General features: G+C 46.7%; 1 protein-coding gene across 1 annotated transcript in view; it reads right to left on the minus strand.

The window, feature by feature from the left end:
- Window positions 1-832: 832 nt before the first annotated feature.
- The window catches only part of OAS2 (2'-5'-oligoadenylate synthetase 2), a 38,397-nt gene continuing 19,600 nt past the window's right edge, over window positions 833-19,629 (minus strand). The window contains exons 3-10 of the mRNA XM_010342852.3: window positions 19,377-19,555; window positions 17,088-17,323; window positions 16,435-16,579; window positions 10,417-10,587; window positions 7,819-8,107; window positions 6,555-6,742; window positions 4,857-5,095; window positions 833-3,727 (exon numbers count right to left, since the gene is read on the minus strand). Coding sequence (XP_010341154.2) covers window positions 3,559-3,727; window positions 4,857-5,095; window positions 6,555-6,742; window positions 7,819-8,107; window positions 10,417-10,587; window positions 16,435-16,579; window positions 17,088-17,323; window positions 19,377-19,555 — 1,616 coding nt within the window. The 3' untranslated portion in view covers window positions 833-3,558. The remainder of the gene's footprint in view (window positions 3,728-4,856; window positions 5,096-6,554; window positions 6,743-7,818; window positions 8,108-10,416; window positions 10,588-16,434; window positions 16,580-17,087; window positions 17,324-19,376; window positions 19,556-19,629) is intronic.

Raw genomic sequence — 19,629 nt, forward strand, 5'->3', positions numbered from 1 at the left:
CCACCTCCCGGGCTCAAGTAATTCTCCTCCCTCAGCCCCCTGGGTAGCTGGAATTACAGGCACCCGCCACCACACCCAGCTAATTTTGGTATTTTTAATAGAGATGGGATTTCACCATGTTAGCCAGGCTGGTCTTGAACTCCTGACCCCCAAGTGATCCACCTGCCTTGGCCTCCCAAAGTGCTGGGATTATCGGCATGAGCCACCATGCCCGGCCTTCCATTTGTCTTGAAGAATTTAGGGCTATGTGTTCCAATTCCTCCAGCCAAGTGCCGTGAGGATGCTGGCAGTGTTTTCTAGTTTCCTTTTCCTTGTTTCCTGCCTATGTATCTAATGCAAATTTGGGCATCCAGAAGGCCAAACTGGTAACTAGTTGTAGACTGAGTAGATTGAGTAGATGTGTACTTAAAAGTGGTCATTCTTTCATTAAATGTGTTTGTATTATTTAAATTTTTTTTAAAAAATTATTTTCGCTTTTTCTTCTCATGCTTGTTTTCTACATTCTTTCATTTTTCAACATCTTCCTATCTATTTCTTTGGCCTTCGTCCTGGACAAGAGTTGCGGTGCCTTCCAACACCTATTCTGTGACACCTGCTGACTGTCCTGCAATGTAAGTCGTCTGGCACTGACTACTTGGAATTTGTATAGATCCCACAAGTTAAAAGAGCAACGTCCTCAGCAAGTCCACCCTTCTTTCAGGCTCCAGCCATACATGGAGTCCCCAGGCTACCCAGACCTCTGTCTGACTTGGTTACAAAGTTGGGAGTTTCCATGACTTTCCTTCAGTTTCAATAATTTGCAGAATGATTCACAGAACTCAGGAAAACGCTCTACTTACAATCACCGTTTTATTATAAAGAATACAAATGAAGAGCCAGGTAGAGATACATAGGGTGACAAGCTCTGGAAGGGCCCAGAGCTCAGGAGCCTTTGTCCCTGTGGAATCAGGATGCTCCACCTTCCTAGTACATTGGAATGTTCACCAACTAGGAAGCTCCCCAAGCATCACTATCCAGAGTTTTTATTGGGGTTTCTTTATGTGTGCATCATTGCTTAAATCATTGGCCATGTCAAAATTGAACTCAATCTCCAGCCCTGTTGCCTCCTTGGAGATTGGGGTGGGATGGGGCTAAAAATTCCAATGTTCTAATAATATGCTTGGTCTTTCTGGCTTGGCCAACTCCTCCCTTGAAACTATCTAAGGGCCCACCATGGATAACCTTGTTAGCATAAACCAGGGATGGGTGAAAGCAGCTTGTTAGGAATACAAAAGACATTCCCATCAGGAACCTCCAGAGTTTTTGAAGTTGTGTGCTAGGAACTAGGCACAAAGGCCAGATACATTCTTTGTTGTATCAGAATTGGTACCTGCAGCAGCGATACAACTTTAAGTGAGGGTATGTGAGGTTAAAGCACTCAGACCTTCAAGTATCTTTAAAGCTAAAGTGCAAGGAAAAAGTCTTTTGATTTGGCAAGAGGATACTCCCAGGCTGGGGGAGAGGGCAGGCTCAGAAGGAAAGGACAACAGCCTCATTTAGCTATGGCAATGGCTTTAATCTGAGCCTTTGGAGAGCTTGAAGGTCTAATGAAAGGGTTGGCTGGCTGCTGGTATAGGAGACCTCTGCGTTGGCAGGGGCAGGAAGGGTTTTGTATATAGAGGAAACAGACAGAAGGTGGATGAGTTGGAAGACTCCGAGACCAAGATCACAGAGTTATGAGAACCAAGCGCCAAGTAAAGGGCTTTGCTTTGGAGACACAGACGATTCCTTTATCAGACTGGAAGGAAAAAGGAGGAGCTAATTGGAAAAATACAGCTAAAGAATACAAGTTGATGGAATATGACACACCTAAAGTGGATGAGAGCAACTATTTTATATATATATATATATATACATATATATATATATATATATATATATACACACACATATATATGTATATAATTGCACTTTAGGTTCTGGTGTACATGTGTGGAACAGGCAGGATTGTTGCATAGGTACATACATGGCAGTGCGGTTGGCCGCCTCCATCCCCATCACCTGTATCTGGCATTTCTCCCCATGCTATCCCTCCCCAACTCTCCATCCCCACTGCCCCTCCCCTAGTCCTCCTGCTACAGACCTCAGTGTATGATGGAGAGCAACTATTTTTAAAGGCAGGCTGCCTGCAGAGAGGGAGTTCAGTAAGTCAAGACTTTATGGAAGAGTCTGCAGTCTTGACTGATTTCAACGAGTCCAAGAAGCAAGGGAAGGAGCAGGGACCATCACGGGAAGATGGATCCGAGTGACTCTTCCTCATGGTGAGCTGAGTCTTTAAAAGCAATTGCCAAATGACCTCTAGAAGTTTCTTCTAGAGTTATCATTCAGGGTTCTGTGGCTCCTGAATGAGAACATCTCATTGGCAACAGCATCCATCCTAGCTCCACAACTTCCCGGTGTCTGCACTGTCTAAAAAGAAAACATACATGGGGGAGTGCAATGTCTCCTAAGAGTTACAACCATTGGTTAAAAGAATTTGGGAGACCTGCCTCTGGGAAGGTAACCATTGCCAGAGACAATTTTCTGGGACTTATTGATAATGCAGATCTTTATAATTGGAGCTAACCCCAGGGTTGGCTTGGCCATCTCTTCCATACATTCCACCCAGGATTGGGGGTGTAGGGTTCCTCTACAGCAAGGGTCTCACCTAGGAGCAGAAGACATATGACAAGGTCTCAAGACACTTAATTGTCACAACTGGGTAGCGTCTAGTGAGTAGAGGCCAGAGATGCTGCTCAACACTCTCCTTTGTTTGGAGGTACAGGACAGCCTCCAAATAAAGAACTGTCTAGCCCCAAATGTGAGTAAGTATCTAGGCTGAGAAATCCTGCTTTAAAGAAAGAACCCGGTGGAGAGAACCAAGCACACCTGGAGGGAGGATATCCTGGTGGAATACACCAGGTATATCTTGGTAGGTGGGGAGGGCTTTGGAGCGGTGTGGCAGACACCCTTGGGTGGCCATTGCAACCCACGTCCACAGTCATCTTTGTAGCTACCTTCAAGTAATAGGTAACCATGTGACATTTCTGAGCAATAAAATGGAAGAGAATTTGCCGGATGCAGCTTCTAATAAAATCACTGTGTTCTTGACCTTTGGGTGTCTTTTCCCTTTCTGTTCTTCCTGCTTGAATTGTGAACCAGCCATCCGGAGGTACAGTGGCTGCCTTCAGGGCCATGAGTACTCAAATCAACAGCCAAAGAGGGTGGAGTCAAACGCCAAAGCCAGAATGATCTGTGAACCGAGGGGAATGTTTGACAATGTCTGAAGACTTATGGTTGTCACTGGGAAAGGAGGGCTGGTGGCATCTACTGGGTAGAGACCAGCGATGCTGCTCTGTACCCTACAGTGCATGAATCCGAGGATCACTTGTAGTAGGGGCTTAGTGGGTTGAACAGTTGTTTAAGCTCCTGTGAGCTGGGTTTCCTGGTATTTGTGGCTGAGTTAATTTCAAGTTGCTACAGCAGGAGAAGTTCTTTGATTCAAGCTTGTTACAGGGCTATCTCCAGACAATGCCTCGTTTAGATTACTTTTACTGGCACTTTCCATGGTGATATTGGGTTTCCAGACCCACCCTTGAAGCAGAGAGAGTATAACCATTCCTTTGCTTCTTTTGCCAGAAGATGCCAACACCAACGGTCCCCTCCACCCACGTCACCAGTGGGTTCGGCTGGGTCCAAGATCACAGGCCTGAATGAGAGGGTAGAAGGCATTAGGAGATTCTAAAAACCTCATAACATGGAGCCCATACTACTTTCAGCAATAAGACAGTATGTCCTCACAGCTTAGATGTCAGCAACTCAAATATACTAATAGGGTTCAAAGTAACTTCCTAGAGGCTGCATGCAGTGACTCATGGCTGCAATCCTAGCACATTGGGAGGCTGAAGTAGGAGAATCACTTGAGGGCCAGGAGTCAGAGACCAGCCTGGCCAACATGGTGAAACCCCGTTTCTACTAAAAATTTAAAAATTAGCTGGGTGTGGTGGTGCACACCTGTAGTCCCAGCTACTTGGGAGGCTGAGGCAGGAGAATCAGCTTGGACCTGGGAGGCGGAGGTTGCACTGAGCTGAGATGGTGCCACTGCCCTCTAGCCTGGGTGACAGAGTGAGACTCTGTCTCGAAAAAAAACAAAAATGAAAACCAAAGTAACTTCCTAGAATTAAACTGTATTTTCTGAAAGTGTTTTGAAAGCTGTTAATTGCCATACTCCTGAAGCCATAATGAAGGCATAATCAAAATATCTCCTTTACGCTATGTCAACTAAACTATGATGCATAATTTAATCAAATACAATGTTGCCAAGAACCCAGGGTAGGCAACCCACCAGGGGTCTCCTTCTCTCTTACTTCTCCTCTATGCTTTTTCAATGCTCCTTTATTTTCTCTTTTTCTTTTCCTCTGGTGTCCATCATTTTTGCCCCTTGCCAGTGGCCCTAAGCAGATGGATAAGATTTCTTGCTATTCTTGAAGGTCCAAAAGAGTAGATAAACCCTAATCCAATAAAAACCCTGCAGGATAAACCAGCCCGTGAATGATAGCATTAATTCTCAGGGACACACTTCCAACTCTAACACCTCTTAGCTGAAAGCAACTCAAGGACCTGGTACCTTGAACCTTCCTTCCCTGCTTTTTCTAAGCAGTATTTTCCCCTGCCTCCCTAGATTTTATCCCTGGAGACTGTGAGAGGTTCTGTTGGCTAGCACTTTCCCCCTTTCATGCAATGAATAAATCGTGACCCCAGGAGAGGAAAATCCAGGTCGCAGAGATAGTGTTAAAGGGAATTAGATTAAGAAGAGGATGGGGCCAGAGTGAGGGCACCTGGTTTTCTGCAGCTGGCTCAGTAGGAATTTCCTCACAGTCTCATCTTCAAAGTTGTAATTGACCTTCCAGAAGATACAGAGCTGCTGGTATTGTGTGACCAGCTCCAGGACTGTCCGGAAACCCTCTGCAGTGTCAAAATCCGGCAGGCCACTCCCTTGCTCCCAGGCATAGACAGTGAGCAGCTCCAACGCATACTTTGGGGGCAAAGACCCCTTTGGCTTCAGTTTCCTTTCACACTAGGGAAGAGTGGGAACATCAGATGAATTGGTTAGGCTAGGAGCTCAGTGAGAGCCACGCAGGAGCCACAGCAGGGCAACGGAGTCACGATGTCATGCTGGTGTGCTCAGGCTCTGCACTTGGATGTCTAACCTATTCAGCCCTACAGGAGTCCACCTAGCAGCTGGTAGGCAGCACACATGAGTTTCTTTGTCGTGCTTTTGACCATATATGGCTTCCTAGGACAACAGTGTATCTAGAGTTTACTGGAAACCTACTGCATGCTAAGTGTGGGTCCAGGCATTTTACCCGTTTCATTCCCAAACCTTCCCACAATGCAGGCATCACGACCTCCACTTTAGATGAAGACTTTGAGGCTGCGGGAAGTGGAGTGATTCACTCAAGCTCACACCACAGCCCTGCATCTTCTGATGCACCATGCCAACTCTCTGATTGTCAGAGATGGGAACCACAGACGTTGGTCTTAGTTTCATGTTTCAGGCAACTGGACACAGAAAGGAGGCATCTCAGGAAGAGCTGATATCATGGCTGATGTTTGCTGTCATGAGGATATTCAGAAGCTACCTTGTATACAAGTGTGCGGAGGCTGAACGATATAGAAAACGCAGCCCCAGGCTGGGCACAGTGGCTCACACCTGTAATGCCAGCGCCTTGGGAGGCCGAGGTGGGCAGATCACCTGAAGTCAGGAATTTGAGACCAGCCTGACCAATATGGAGAAACCCCATCTCTACTAAAATACAAAAATTAGCCAGGCGTGGTGTCACAGGCCTGTAATCCCAGCTGTTTGGGAGGCTGAGGCAGGAGAATTGCTTGAACCCAGGAGGCACAGGTTGCAGTGAGCCGAGATTGCGTCATTGCACTCCAGCCTGGGGGACAAGAATGAAACTCCATCTCAAAGGAAAGAAAGAAAAGAAAGAGAGAGAGAGAGGCAGAGAGAGAGAGAGAAAGAGAGAGAGAGAGACAGACAGAGAGAGACAGAGAGAGAGAGAGAGAGAGAGAGAGAGAGAGAGAGAGAGAGAGAAAGAAAGAGAAAATGCAGCCTCCATTCCACCTACAGCTTCAACCTGCCTTCCGAGAGGCAGCATGTGCACCGGGAAGCAGAAAAGCCCCACTGGCAATGTGTAAGCATGTAAATTCCAGCTTCCACCCACCCTCTGCAGGCAAGGTCACTGGAATTCCTGCAGAATGCTTTGGCCAGTGTGAGGGCAAAGTAAATCACATGTAGCAGCTTTGATGGCCGGAGGTGCTCAGCGCCTGACCCAAATGAATAGGGTTAGTGATGGAAACGTCATCAAGATACCCAGTGGGCACATTCCTTAAAGTGGCTCAGTCCTCAGCATGGGAGAGTGTGGGCAACGGGGCGCAATGGTCATGGCTTACTGGTAAAAATCATAACCCCTGGTCAGGACGAGGACTGGTAAAAATCATAACCCATGGTCAGGACAAGGACTCATCACCTCTTTGTACCAGTGCTTCACCAGGCGAATTAAGTCCTTCAGTTTGGTGGGCCGAGAGTGAATGAAGTTTCGCTGCAGCACGGTGAAACAGGTAGAAAACTCTCCTCCCGGGAGGTCCAAGGATTTGTACAGATCAATGAGCTCTGCATAAACCTCAGGGCTGGATGTGGAGCCAGAACTCAGCTGACCTAGCAGGAGGAAGAGAGTGACATCCCGCTTTAATATGCATCGCAAGTAACGGATTCTAAAACATTTTTGACAAATATGATTTAATTATGGGAAATTAATTTGAATAGTATCAGCATCTTTGAATGACGGATGTCTAAGACATAGGGAGCATCTCCAGAATAATGAGATATGTAAGAAACTATGTAGTCTTCCTTAAAGGGAATTAAGACTGGAAATTCAGTTCCTCAGTTGCTGTAGCCACATGTCAAGCTCTCCGTAGCTGTAGAACTCAGACAGAGAACATGTTCATTTTCACAGAAAGATCTTTGGGGCAGCACCGATCTGGAGTTAGCAAACCAATCTGGCACACTGCTTCTTGTTTTGTTTTGTTTGTTTGTTTTGCTTTTTTGAGACAGGGTTTTGCTCTGTTGCCCAGACTGGAGTGCAGTGGCACGATCACAGCTCACTGCAGCCTCCATCTCCCAGGCTCAAGTCATCCTCCCACCTCAGCCTCCTGGGTACCTGGGACTATAGGCATGTGTCACCATGCCTGGCTAATTTTGTTTATTATTATTATTATTATTATTTTAGAAATGAAATCTCACTATGTTGCCCAGGCTGGTCTTGAGCTCCTGGATCAATCTTCCTGCCTCAGCCTCCCAACGTACTGGCATGACAGGTGCGAGCCCTCTCAGCCCAGCCTAACTGCTAGTTTTGTCTGTCTGTCTGTCTGTCTGTCTGTTTCTAGAGAGAGTCTCACTGTCACCCAGGCTGGAGTGCGGTGGCACCATCTTGGCTCACTGCAGCCTCCGCCTCCTGGTTTCAAGCAATTCTCCTGCCTCAGCCTCTCTGAGTAGCTGGGATTATAGGCACGCGCCACCATGCCTGGAAATGAGAAATGGGACCAAAATCGTATTCAAGTGTAAAGTATTACAGCCACGATTAATGCCACTTGCTGGGGCCGTGGACCCGGGAGTGGCACATGTTTTCACAGCCTATAATGAAGTCACGTGGCTTTCCCTCCACCCTCTGTCCACCATCACTTCCAGAATCCAGAATCTTCTTCCTCCAGAAGCTAAGGTCTGGGGAGCCTTACCCAGTGCGTTAAAGGCAGGAAGCACATTAAAGCTGACACTTTCATTGAGGACTTTGGATTTCAGAGAGAAGCTCAGCACCCTGGGAGCCTTCCACTTGGAAATCTCAAAGCGGACTTCAATCTCCTCCTCCATCTCCCGCTGAAAGGCTTCTAGCTGTTGATGGATTTCCTTCATGATATTGTGCCCCGTATATTTTTGGGAGGTGTAGCTTCTAAGTGAGTTATGGAACACGACGAGGTCGGCATCAGAGCCAGTTTTCAGAGCTGTGCCTTTGGCGGTTGATCCTCCCTAAGGGAAAAAGGAAGGTTGAGATCCAGAATTTCCTTGACCGAGGAGTCCTGTGCCCCTGTGGGCTGGCGCCAATTGGGCTAACTAACATGGTTTCCAAGGCCAAGTTCTGTGTTAGGGTCCAGTGAGGGCTGAGTCCAAAGCAGAGGGTTTTCTTTTACAAACTAATAGATAATACAGTTATTGAACAATACAGTTCCAAAGGCAATTATTCTCCTGCTGTTTACACACGAACAACTGACAGCCTAGTTACAAGTAACCTTCTTCTCAAGTCAGTTTCCTAAAGATTTTGCCTGAAGACATATTTAGCTTTATTTAGATTCCTGTGACCAAATAAATTGAGCTGAAGGCAATCATTATGGTGAAAGTGCTCTTCTGGAGTTCATGTCCTTTGCAGGGACATGGATGAATCTGGAAACCATCTTTCTCAGAAAACTAACACGAGAACAGAAAACCAAACACTGCATGTTCTCACTCATAAGTGGGAGTTGAATAATAAGAACACATGGACACAGAGAGGGGATCACACACTGGGGCCTGTCGGGGAGTGGGAGGGTGGGAAGGGATAGCATTAGGAGAAATACCTAATGTAGCCGATGGGTTGATGGGTGCAGCAAACCACTATGGCACATGTATACCTACGTTAACAAACCTGCCCATTCTGCACATGTGTCCCGGAACTTAAAGTATAATAATCATAAAAAAGAAAGTGCTCATCTGTTCTTTGATGTGTGTTTTCTCATTTGATCGGGGGATCATTGAGTGAATATCCATAGTTGAGGTACAGGGTTGTTAAACTTTCTGCAAAGGGCCAGATAGTAGATATTTTGGGCTTTGTAGGCTACTCATGTCTCTGCCATTAAGGCTTCTCCCTTCCCTCCCTCCTCTTTCTCCTCCATTTAGTTTCTGTAGAGAAAAATGTTTTCTTTTATCCATGGGTAGTAAATGCCTGGGTACTGGAGGTGAGGAAGGGGTGTGTTCTATTTCCTGTATGCAGACCCTCCATTCTTCCCTGTTCCTGCCCCTTTCATTCATGCAGCCCACCTTTGTCTTTAAGAGCTGGGCTTCGGTGGCTCCTCCCAGGCTGTAGCCCCCTCCTCACAATCTCTTGGTGTCACCTTCCCCTGGCCTTAGCAGGGAAACTTTCAACCAACTCCGGCAAGATAGAAAGCAATGTCTCATCTGCCGACGGCTCTCTCGTCTTCTTTGATGTGTCATATACCTTCTCTTTTTCACTGACTATCATGAGAATGGGGTCTCAGGAAAGAGAGGAGAAAGCACATGCTTTGACAGTTCTAACACTGATCAGAAACTCAGTCCTGTTTTCACTCCGATGACCTTCAATGACACAGTTTACCCATCACCCTGGGATATTGATGCCATTTCCCAGGCCCCTCTCTCTAGATGCACAGATTTGTTCTCGCATCACCGCAGACATTTGCATGTACATAATAACATTTTCCTCCCTCCCTTCTTGTGACCATGGGGACATGTTTATCTGGTCGTGTGACCAGTAAATAGAGAGACACATGTCAGCCTGTGGCCTCTGAGCCACGGACAAGAATGATCGAAGCCTCTGAGTCTCTAGCTCAGCTGATGTGGCCAGCCGGGCTCCAGTCACTGAAAGGAGATGGAGATTCTAAGCCGCTTAGAATCTGCAGTGGGTTCAATAGCAGACCCCCTAGTGACATATTCTCTGGGGTCCTGTGGATGTGCCCTTATGTGGACAAAGGATCTTTGCAGATGTAACTGAGTTAAGGACTTGGAGATGAGATCAGGAAGGAGAGGAGCAAGCACATGCTTTCACAGTTCTAAACCTGATCAGAAACTCAGTCCTGGTTTCACTCCAGTGACCTTCAACGAGACAGTTCACTCATTGCCCCGGGGAAATTGGTGTGAACAAAATATCCTCGATCCAGAAACAAAACCTGTCCTAGTTTCTGGATCAGGCTGGGCCCTAAATCCAATAACAAATGTTCTTAGAAGAGAAGAGAAGCGAGGAGGACGCAGAAGAAAAGGTGATGACAGAGGCAGAGAGGGGAGTGATGTGTCTCCTGGCCCCAAGGACGGCCAGCAGCTCCAAGAAAAGAAGACAGAATCAAAGTTGCGTTGTTAATGACCTAGGTGGCCTAGCCACAGTCCCCACTGAAAACCAGCGTCCTAGTTCTTTTAACTCCCTCCCGGCTTCCCTTCCTCCTGTTTCTGAAGGTAGATGGATCCTAGAGAGCTACAATGCCCACTTAGCTTCCTTCCAGGAATGCCAATATTAAATCACCCCAACAAGACATAAGAGAAAGGCCAGTGCTCACCTGGACAGTCTTGATCTTGGCGGTTGATTGTGGGAAGCAATTTTCTTCAAGGAATTTACAGATGATGTTAACAGCACCATTGACCTGCTCTAGGAAGTATTTGTCAGGCTGGAGAAAATCCTTGATGAACTTATCCAGACAGTGGCCCGGGGTCGTGAAGAGTGGCGCAGGCTGGGGAAAAACAGGAAGGCCCCAAGTGTGAGTGGCCCCTGTAAGCCCACCTAAGGCTTCCTTTCCTGCCTGTCCTGGGCCCCCTACCCTGCCTCTCCCAACTGCCCTCCAGCTCACAGGCTGACATCTTTTCCATCTTTTATCCTTGTACGAATACATTCCAAGAACACAGCTGAGGGTTTGGGGTGGCACACAAGACCCCCCCCCAGAAACAAACACTGTCCTAGTTGCCCCTCATTCCCCCCAGGAGAGATCTGGATCCTTTCGCGGTATTCCTGACCCCAGACTCCTCTTCCGTGCCCGGCTGGAGCATCACCTCCTAAGGACCCGTGCCTTCTTGCTTTACCCACACATCTGGTCCTTCCCTGTTTTTCCGTTTGCTGCAGGTATTGGAGATTGCTGATGACCACATCCATCCCTTTCTTAAGGCTGTATCACCTTTTCTTAAGGTTCAACACGCCATGTACGGGTGTGTTGGTTTCCAAGGGCTGCCATGACAAGTGACCACAGCTAGGTGGCTTCAAACAAGAGATGCACACGTGGCTAAGGCTCTAGAGATCGGAGGGTTATTCTGCATTACCTGGATTGGCCTGGTGTCATCACCAGAGTCTTTTTCCTCTTAATTTTAATTTTTAATGGAACTAATTAATTTCTCCCATTTTATTTTAGGTTCCAGGAGGTACATGCGCAGGTTTGCTACATGGGTAAATTGCATGTCGCCGAGGCTTGGTGTGTGAATGATCCCATCATCTAGGTAGTGAGCATAGAACCCAATAGGTAGCCTTCCAATCCGTGCTCCTAACTCATGTTTTTTCAGAAACTGTGTCTCGCTCTGTCACCCAAGCTGGAGCACAGCAGTGCTGTCATTACAGCTCGCCGCGGTCTCCAGTTCCAAGGCTCAAGAGATCTTCCAGCCTCCGTCTCCACAGGTTTGTGCCACCATGCCTAGTTATTTATTTATTGTAGAGATGGGGTCTCACTAGCTCCCCCAGGCTGGTCTCAAATTCCTGGTTTCAAGCAATCCTCCCACCTCAGCCTCCCAAACTGCTGGGGATTGCAGGCATGAGCCACTGTGCTTGTGAGGACACGGTACTTATCAGAGGCAGGCAGGAGGGTCAGAGCTGGAGGAGGTGATGTGATGATGGAAGCAGAGAGAGGGGCTGGAAGATGCTAGGCTGTCAGTTTTGAAGAGGGAGGAAGGGGCCATGTGCCAAGAAATTTGGACAGCTGCAAGGAGCTTGGAAAGGTGAATATTTTTATTTGGTTGGTGCAAAAGTAATTTGGAGACAGGGTCTTGCTCTGTTTCCCAGGTTGAATGCAGTGGCACAATCATGGTTCACTGCTGCCTCGACCTTCCTTGCTCAAGTGATCCTTCTGCCTCAGCCTCCCAACTAGCTGGGACTACAGGCATACACCACTGCACCTGGCTAATTTGTTATTATTATTATGATGATGATGATTTTGTAGAGACGGGGTATTGTTATGTTGCTCAGGAACTCTTGGTCTCAAGCGATCCTCCTGCCTCAGCCTCCCAAAGTATTGAGATTATAGGCATGAGGCACCATGTGTGGCTCAAATTCATGTATTTTAAGTCACTAAGTTTAGAGCATGTTTTTAAAAAAAGCAGTAAGAGGACACTAATTCACTGTTCTATACAAATGTTGTACTTTTGCTGGCAACACAGACAAGATGGGCTAGCTCACCTGGAAGTGGGGAAGGGCATATGCATGGTGTGAGTGCATGTGTGTGCATGGTATGAGTGCATATGTGTGTGGTATGAGTGCATGTGTGAGCATGTGCATGAGTGCATATGTGTGCATGTATATGAGTTCATGTGTGTGCATGGTGTTAGTGCATATGTATGCATGTGTGTGAGTGCCTATGTGTGTGGTATGAGTGCATGTGTGAGCGTGTGCATGAGTGCATATGTGTGCATGTGTATGAGTGCATACATGTGCATGTACATGAGTTCATGTGTGTGCATGGTGTGAGTGCATGTGTATGAATGTATGTGTGTGTGGTATGAGTGCATGCATGTGAATGTGCATGTGTGCATGTGTGTAAGTGCATGTGTGTGCATGGTGTGAGAGCATGTGTGTGTGTGGTGTGAGTGCGTGTGTATGAATGTATGTGTGTGTGGTATGAGTGCATGCATGTGAATGTGCATGTGTGCATGTGTGTAAGTGCATGTGTGTGCGTGGTGTGAGAGCATGTGTGTGTGTGGTGTGAGTGCATGTGTGTGTGTGGTGTGAGTGCATGTGTGTGTGTGGTGTGAGTGCGTGTGTGTGTGTGGTGTGAGTGCGTGTGTATGAATGTATGTGTGTGTGGTGTGAGTGCGTGTGTGTGCATGGTGTGAGTGCATGTGTATGAATGTATGTGTGTGTGGTATGAGTGCATGCATGTGAATGTGCATGTGTGCATGTGTGTAAGTGCATGTGTGTGCATGGTGTGAGAGCATGTGTGTGTGTGGTGTGAGAGCATGTGTGTGCATGGTGTGAGTGCATGTGTATGAATGTATGTGTGTGTGGTATGAGTGCATGCATGTGAATGTGCATGTGTGCATGTGTGTAAGTGCATGTGTGTGCATGTGTGTAAGTGCATGTGTGTGCATGGTGTGAGAGCATGTGTGTGTGTGGTGTGAGTGCGTGTGTGTGTGTGGTGTGAGAGCATGTGTGTGCATGGTGTGACAGCATGTGTGTGTGTGGTGTGAGTGCGTGTGTGTGTGTGGTGTGAGAGCATGTGTGTGCATGGTGTGAGAGCATGTGTGTGTGTGGTGTGAGAGCATGTGTGTGTGTGGTGTGAGTGCGTGTGTGTGTGTGGTGTGAGTGCGTGTGTATGAATGTATGTGTGTGTGGTGTGAGTGCGTGTGTATGAATGTATGTGTGTGTGGTATGAGTGCATGCATGTGAATGTGCATGTGTGCATGCGTATAAGTGCATGTGTGTGCATGGTGTGAGAGCATGTGTGTGTGTGGTGTGAGAGCATGTGTGTGCATGGTGTGAGTGCATGTGTATGAATGTATGTGTGTGTGGTATGAGTGCATGCATGTGAATGTGCATGTGTGCATGTGTGTAAGTGCATGTGTGTGCATGGTGTGAGAGCATGTGTGTGTGTGGTGTGAGAGCATGTGTGTGTGTGGTGTGAGTGCGTGTGTATGAATGTATGTGTGTGTGGTGTGAGTGCGTGTGTGTGCATGGTGTGAGTGCATGTGTATGAATGTATGTGTGTGTGGTATGAGTGCATGCATGTGAATGTGCATGTGTGCATGTGTGTAAGTGCATGTGTGTGCATGGTGTGAGAGCATGTGTGTGTGTGGTGTGAGAGCATGTGTGTGTGTGGTGTGAGTGCGTGTGTATGAATGTATGTGTGTGTGGTATGAGTGCATGCATGTGAATGTGCATGTGTGCATGTGTGTAAGTGCATGTGTGTGCATGGTGTGAGAGCATGTGTGTGTGTGGTGTGAGTGCGTGTGTATGAATGTATGTGTGTGTGGTATGAGTGCATGCATGTGAATGTGCATGTGTGCGTGTGTGTAAGTGCATGTGTGTGCATGGTGTGAGAGCATGTGTGTGTGTGGTGTGAGTGCGTGTGTGTGTGTGGTGTGAGTGCGTGTGTGTGTGTGGTGTGAGTGCGTGTGTGTGTGTGGTGTGAGTGCGTGTGTACGTGAGTCCTCCAATGTTTGTGCCTCCTTATGCAGTGGTTCCTGGGCCTAAATTGTCTTCAACAGATCGACGTAGAGAGAGGGATGATCTCATAGTTCTCAAAATAGAAGTTGATAGGGTAGCAAAGCAAAAGTAGCCAAAGTGAGCTTCAAAAGATGGTTTAGGAGATGTGTGGAACTAAATGGTGTGTGCTTCTGGGTTGGAAGAGAGTGTCCTATAAAGGACATTCTTGGGATGATTGTCAAAATCATCCCAATGGGCTGTATTGGGACAATAATATATAACTCCTCACCTCCTGAACTTGAGATGGCATGGAGGTTATTGAAGAGGATATTCTTCTTCTTAGAGATCCCTATGAAAGCATTTGAGGGGAAAAAGATGTCTGGCAGTCTACTCTTAAAGGGCTCAGTATAAACATAAACAACAGTTATAACAATGGGCAGATGAGGTGGCTCACGCTTGTAATCCCAGAGCTTTGGGAGGCCAAGGTGGGAGGATCACTTCAGCCCAGGAGTTTGAGATCAGCCTGGCCAATGTAGCGAGACCCCATCTTTAAAAATAGATTAAAAACAACTATAACAACAATAATAATAACGTGTGCACATACAAACTAACATAGCAAATGTCGCATAGGGGCTCATAGCAGTTGATTGAACCATTTTTCTTATAGAAAGAAGGGGTTAAGAGAGAAGAGGGGAGTGGCAGGAAGAGGAGACGAGTTTGTTATTTTATTAATAGAATGTCTCTGTAAAGCAGCAAACGCTGCATGAGGGGCTCATAGCAGTTGATTGAACCATTTTTCTAACTTTTTAAATGTTTCAAAGCTTCAGAATAAAATGTCAGGGAAGAGGGGGTAATTTTTTTGAAAAAATCTGCCTGAAGAAGCCAGGGAAATTGGCGTCAGGGAGCAAAGACCAGGGGTCCAGTGAAAGTAGGGGTTGGGGTGGGCACAGGGGTGACTGCTCAGAGCGTCCTGATCCTGCTGGGTCCAGTTAGGAAAGTTCCCCATTCAGAGACTCCCCCACCTCTGTGAAGTTTGCTAAACTCATTTACATGCCAGATTGGTGCTCAGTTAGCCTTCAAATTTCTGTGCAAATGTGATGTAGATTCTGCCTCCCGTAACTTGGATATAAATTAATCTCCTGCCTGTGAAGTGTGGAATCTGGTTGGCCCCTTTGGCCTCAATTAATAAACTTGCCCTCAGTGCGGTTCCCAGGAAAGCTGAGAGGGCTCAGTGGTCTAACCTGGGAAGTTTCTTCTTGGATGGCTTTTCTCTAATAAGTGCTGAGCATGCAGGGGAGTTCGTGTTGGTAGACTTACTTCTCCTGTTGGGGTGGGAGGGGGAAGTCCAGTGCACCTGATTCACAGCTGGTGCCTTAATTGGGTCTCCTGTTTTGGCCCCACTTCTGGCTCTTGCTCCCGGCACCTCCCTGAATGGAGCTCAGAGCCTGTCCTGGCAGCCACGGGCCTGACTGCCGCCCCCTTCTCTGAGCAATGCTCCGTTTCATGTCTCCACCTGCCTGGCTGTCTCTCTTAAAGAAATTAATTGAGATCTTGTATCTGTGGGTACCCCCTTTCTCTTTGTTCCATTTTCCATTTTGGACTTTGCAGTCATTGCCCCTGATGGTGTGCTATGAGTTAAACCGTGTCCCCCTAAAAGATGCTGGGGTTCCAACGTACAGTACTGGCGAATGTGCCTCACTTGGACATAGTGTCTTTTCCGATGGGATCTAGTGAAGATTAGGTCATTAGGGTGGACCCTAATTCAGTACGACTGTTGCTCTTAGAAGAGGAGGAGACAATAAGACAGATACGCACTGAGGGAAGCTGATGTGAAGACACATAGGGAGAAGGCCATGTGACCACAGGGGCAGAGCCTGGAGCAATGCAGCCACAAGCCAAGGACTGCTGGCAACTATTGTGAGCTGGAGGAAGCCTGGAATAATTCTTCCCTAAGGCCTGCAGAGAGAGTGTAGCCCTGTCAACACCTTGCGTTTGAACCAGCAATATCCAGAATGGTGAGAGAATAAATTTCTGTGGTTTTAAGCCACCGGTTTTGCGGAGCTTTGTAACAGCAGCACGGGAAATTAATACGGGGTACTCTCAGATAATATTTAGCCTGGGTACTCTCAGATAGTATTTTTCCTGCAGCATGCAACACCCTGTATTTGGAAAACCCTCTTACCAGGACATTCCAAGATGGTGCAGGTAACTCGTTATCCAAGTTGGGAGAAGTCAACCAGGTCTGGGCTTCTTGTTTCAGCCTTTGCCAGCATTTGTTATCTCCACTCACGTTATTGGTCGGGTCAGTTGGATCCAAGATTACTGGCCTGTGTATTCCATCAGATTAAAAAAATCAGTTAAGTTGCTTGTGGGGAGCAAAATCTGCACTGGGGAAAGAGGTCTCGAGTGGGAATCTGGTAGCCTGAATTTGGATTCCCGTGGTTCCTCCAAGCTGCTGAGGGATTTTGTCTATGACATCAAACTCCTCTGGCCCTGTGTTTGCTGCTTTAGAGAGACATTCTATGAATAAAATAACAAACTGGTCTCCTCTTCCTGCCACTCCCCTGTTCTCTCTTAGCCCCTTCTTTCTATAAGGGGAAGTGTCTCTTCATGTGTTTGTTTAGGGGACAAAATGTGATTATGGTTGGGAAGGTGAAAAGCAATGGCTGGACCTCCCCTCTTTCAGACAGACCCCTCTGCCTCCCCACCCATGGCAGCTGCCATTCTTCTGGTACATCACTGACTGGACAGGGCAAGGCTGAGATCTCATTCCAAAGAGGTACACCGAGCATGCAGATGATGAGGCACAGGGCTAGGGCATGAGACGCTTGGCACCTCTTTGATTGGAGCTGGTGCAGCAAGACGTTCCTGACGGTCTCATCTTCAAAGTTGTAGTTGACCATCCAATAGATACACAGCTGCTCCTGGCATTTGATCAGCCCCAAAACAGTTCTGACGCCTTCAGCAATGTCAAAGTCGTCTTTTCTGCACCCCTGTTCCCAGGCATACACTGTGAGCAGCTCCAGGGCATACGGAGACGGCAAGGGTAAACCGTTCATTTTTTTCTGGCACTATGGGAGAAGAAAAGTGTGGCGGCTTATTTGGGAATCGAGTTCTTCCTATGTCGGTGATCTGAAATCAAGAACCCAGAAGCCTACAGGAAGTCACTCTCCCTCACCAGAATGCCTACAATTCAGTGGACTCACAATACCAAGTCTTGGCAAAGGTGTGAAGCAACCGGGATGGAGCAGGGACCTCTCTTAGGGGCCTGCAGGCCACCACTGCCCCCATCCCACAAGCAGGAAAAGAAAGGAAAATCTTGAGTTTTTTCAAGGAAAATTCCAGGCACCTCATTAGCTTTGAAAAGTCAATGAGCCACTTCATAAGCAAAAATATACAATAGTAGTTCAGGATCTACAGGAGCAGTGAAAAAAAAAAAAAAAACCCAATAAAATAAAAACAACAAAAGAAGGCAATAGTCACTTAAAACAAGAGCCAAGGAAGTCAGAGCCAGAAGATGTTTTGTTCCCTGTAGAAACTAAAGATAACATCTTAACACAGGTCCCTGAGTTGATTTTCGGAAACTCAGACCCCCACCAAGTGAATCCACTGGCAGGCAGACCTCAGATAAGGGGAAGCTGAGGATTGACCCCTGGCTCGTTCTTGGTTCTAAATTTCTCCCTGAGGGTCCTGGAGGAGGTCACACCTGTGAGCCAGAGCTAACATTCCTTTCTGCTGATCTGAAATTTTTAGGCCAAGCTTCACCTACTTCACCAGTCAAAATCAGAAGGTATTTGAATCCTGTGACCTGTGCCACCCACCCTCCTCCTCCCTCCTGCTTGGAGATGTCCCACGTTTTTAGGTCAAACCAACGTATAGCCTCCATGTGTTGACTTATGGCTTTGCCTGTAACCTCTGTCTCCTCACCTTTAAAACCCTTACCTCTAAGCCATTGGGGAGTTCCGCTCTTAAACATGAGCTGCCCGGTTCTGCCTGCTTGGCTCTCTGCAATAAATGCCTCACGCTTCCCCTGCAATGCCAAAGTCAGTGTTTGGCTTTGCTGTACTAGGTGAGCAGATCCTTGGGTTTAATCACATGCCTGAAACTCATACCTTGCTCATTAGAGTGTAATTTGGTAAGATTTTGGAAATGATTTGGCAAGATTTGCTATAGTTAAACAACAATAAAACATCAAATAAACTACGTGTATTTTCTATATTTACACACATACGTACACAACATTTGTATACATGTACTAGATAGCCCAGCAATTCTACTGCTACATATTTACCCAAGACAAATGAATGCTTACATTCACAGAAAGACATGTAGGAGAATATCCATAGTAACCTAATTCATAATCACCCCAATTTGAAAATGACCCAGTCATCTAACAGTAGCAGAATGGATACATGTATGTTATATTAATACAATGGAATATAGCAAAACAATAGAGGTGGACAGATCACGAGGTCAAGAGATCGAGACCATCCTGGCTAACATGGTGAAAACCCTGTCTCTACTAAAAATATAAAACTTAGCCAGGTGTGGTGGGTGGATCTCCTGAGGTCAGGATTTGAGACCAGCCTGGCCAACATGGTGAAACCCTATCTCTACTAGAAATACAAAAATTAGCCAGGTGTGGTGGTGCATGCCTGTGGTCCCAGCTACTCAGGAGGCTGAGGCAAGAGAATTACTTGAACCCGGGAGATGGAGGTTGCAGTGAGCCAAGATCCTATTACTGCACTCCAGCCTGGGCAACAGAGCAAGACCCTGCAACTGCATGAATGAGTCTCTCAGACATAATGTTGAGCAAAAGAAAGCAGACATAAAGCGTGTACAGTATGATCCCACTTATGTTGTCTAAAATCAAGCAAAACTAGTATGTGGTGGTGACAGATGTTAGAATAGGAGTTTGCTTGGGAGGGTTACTGGAGGGGGGCAGTGGGCTTGAGGCACCTTCTGGGGCGCAGGAAATGTTCCCTCTGTTGATCAGGGTGTTGCTGGTAAGACTATAAAAATACATGGAGCTATATACCTAAGATTGTTGTACTTTACTGGATGTCAATTATCTCGATAAAAAGGAAATAAATGATAACTGTATACAGACAGTTGGAAAATTACCTGTTGATGCCAGTGCTTTATCAAGAGGATCAAATCCTTTAGTTTTCTGGGACAGTTGTTAAAAAACTTCTGCTGAAGTTCAGTGAAGCAGACTGCAAACTCACCAGGGCGGGCATTTGTCTTATCCAAGGATCTTTTGAGCTCTCGATAGATCCAGGGGCTGGGATTGTCATTTAAGCCTGAAGCGAAAGAGAAATTGGAACTTTAGTATTTATGTAACCTGGTCTCAGAGAGACAGGGTTGCTCTACAATG

This window comes from Saimiri boliviensis, chromosome 7 (genome assembly GCF_048565385.1).
Source record: "Saimiri boliviensis isolate mSaiBol1 chromosome 7, mSaiBol1.pri, whole genome shotgun sequence".
Lineage (NCBI taxonomy): Eukaryota > Metazoa > Chordata > Mammalia > Primates > Cebidae > Saimiri > Saimiri boliviensis.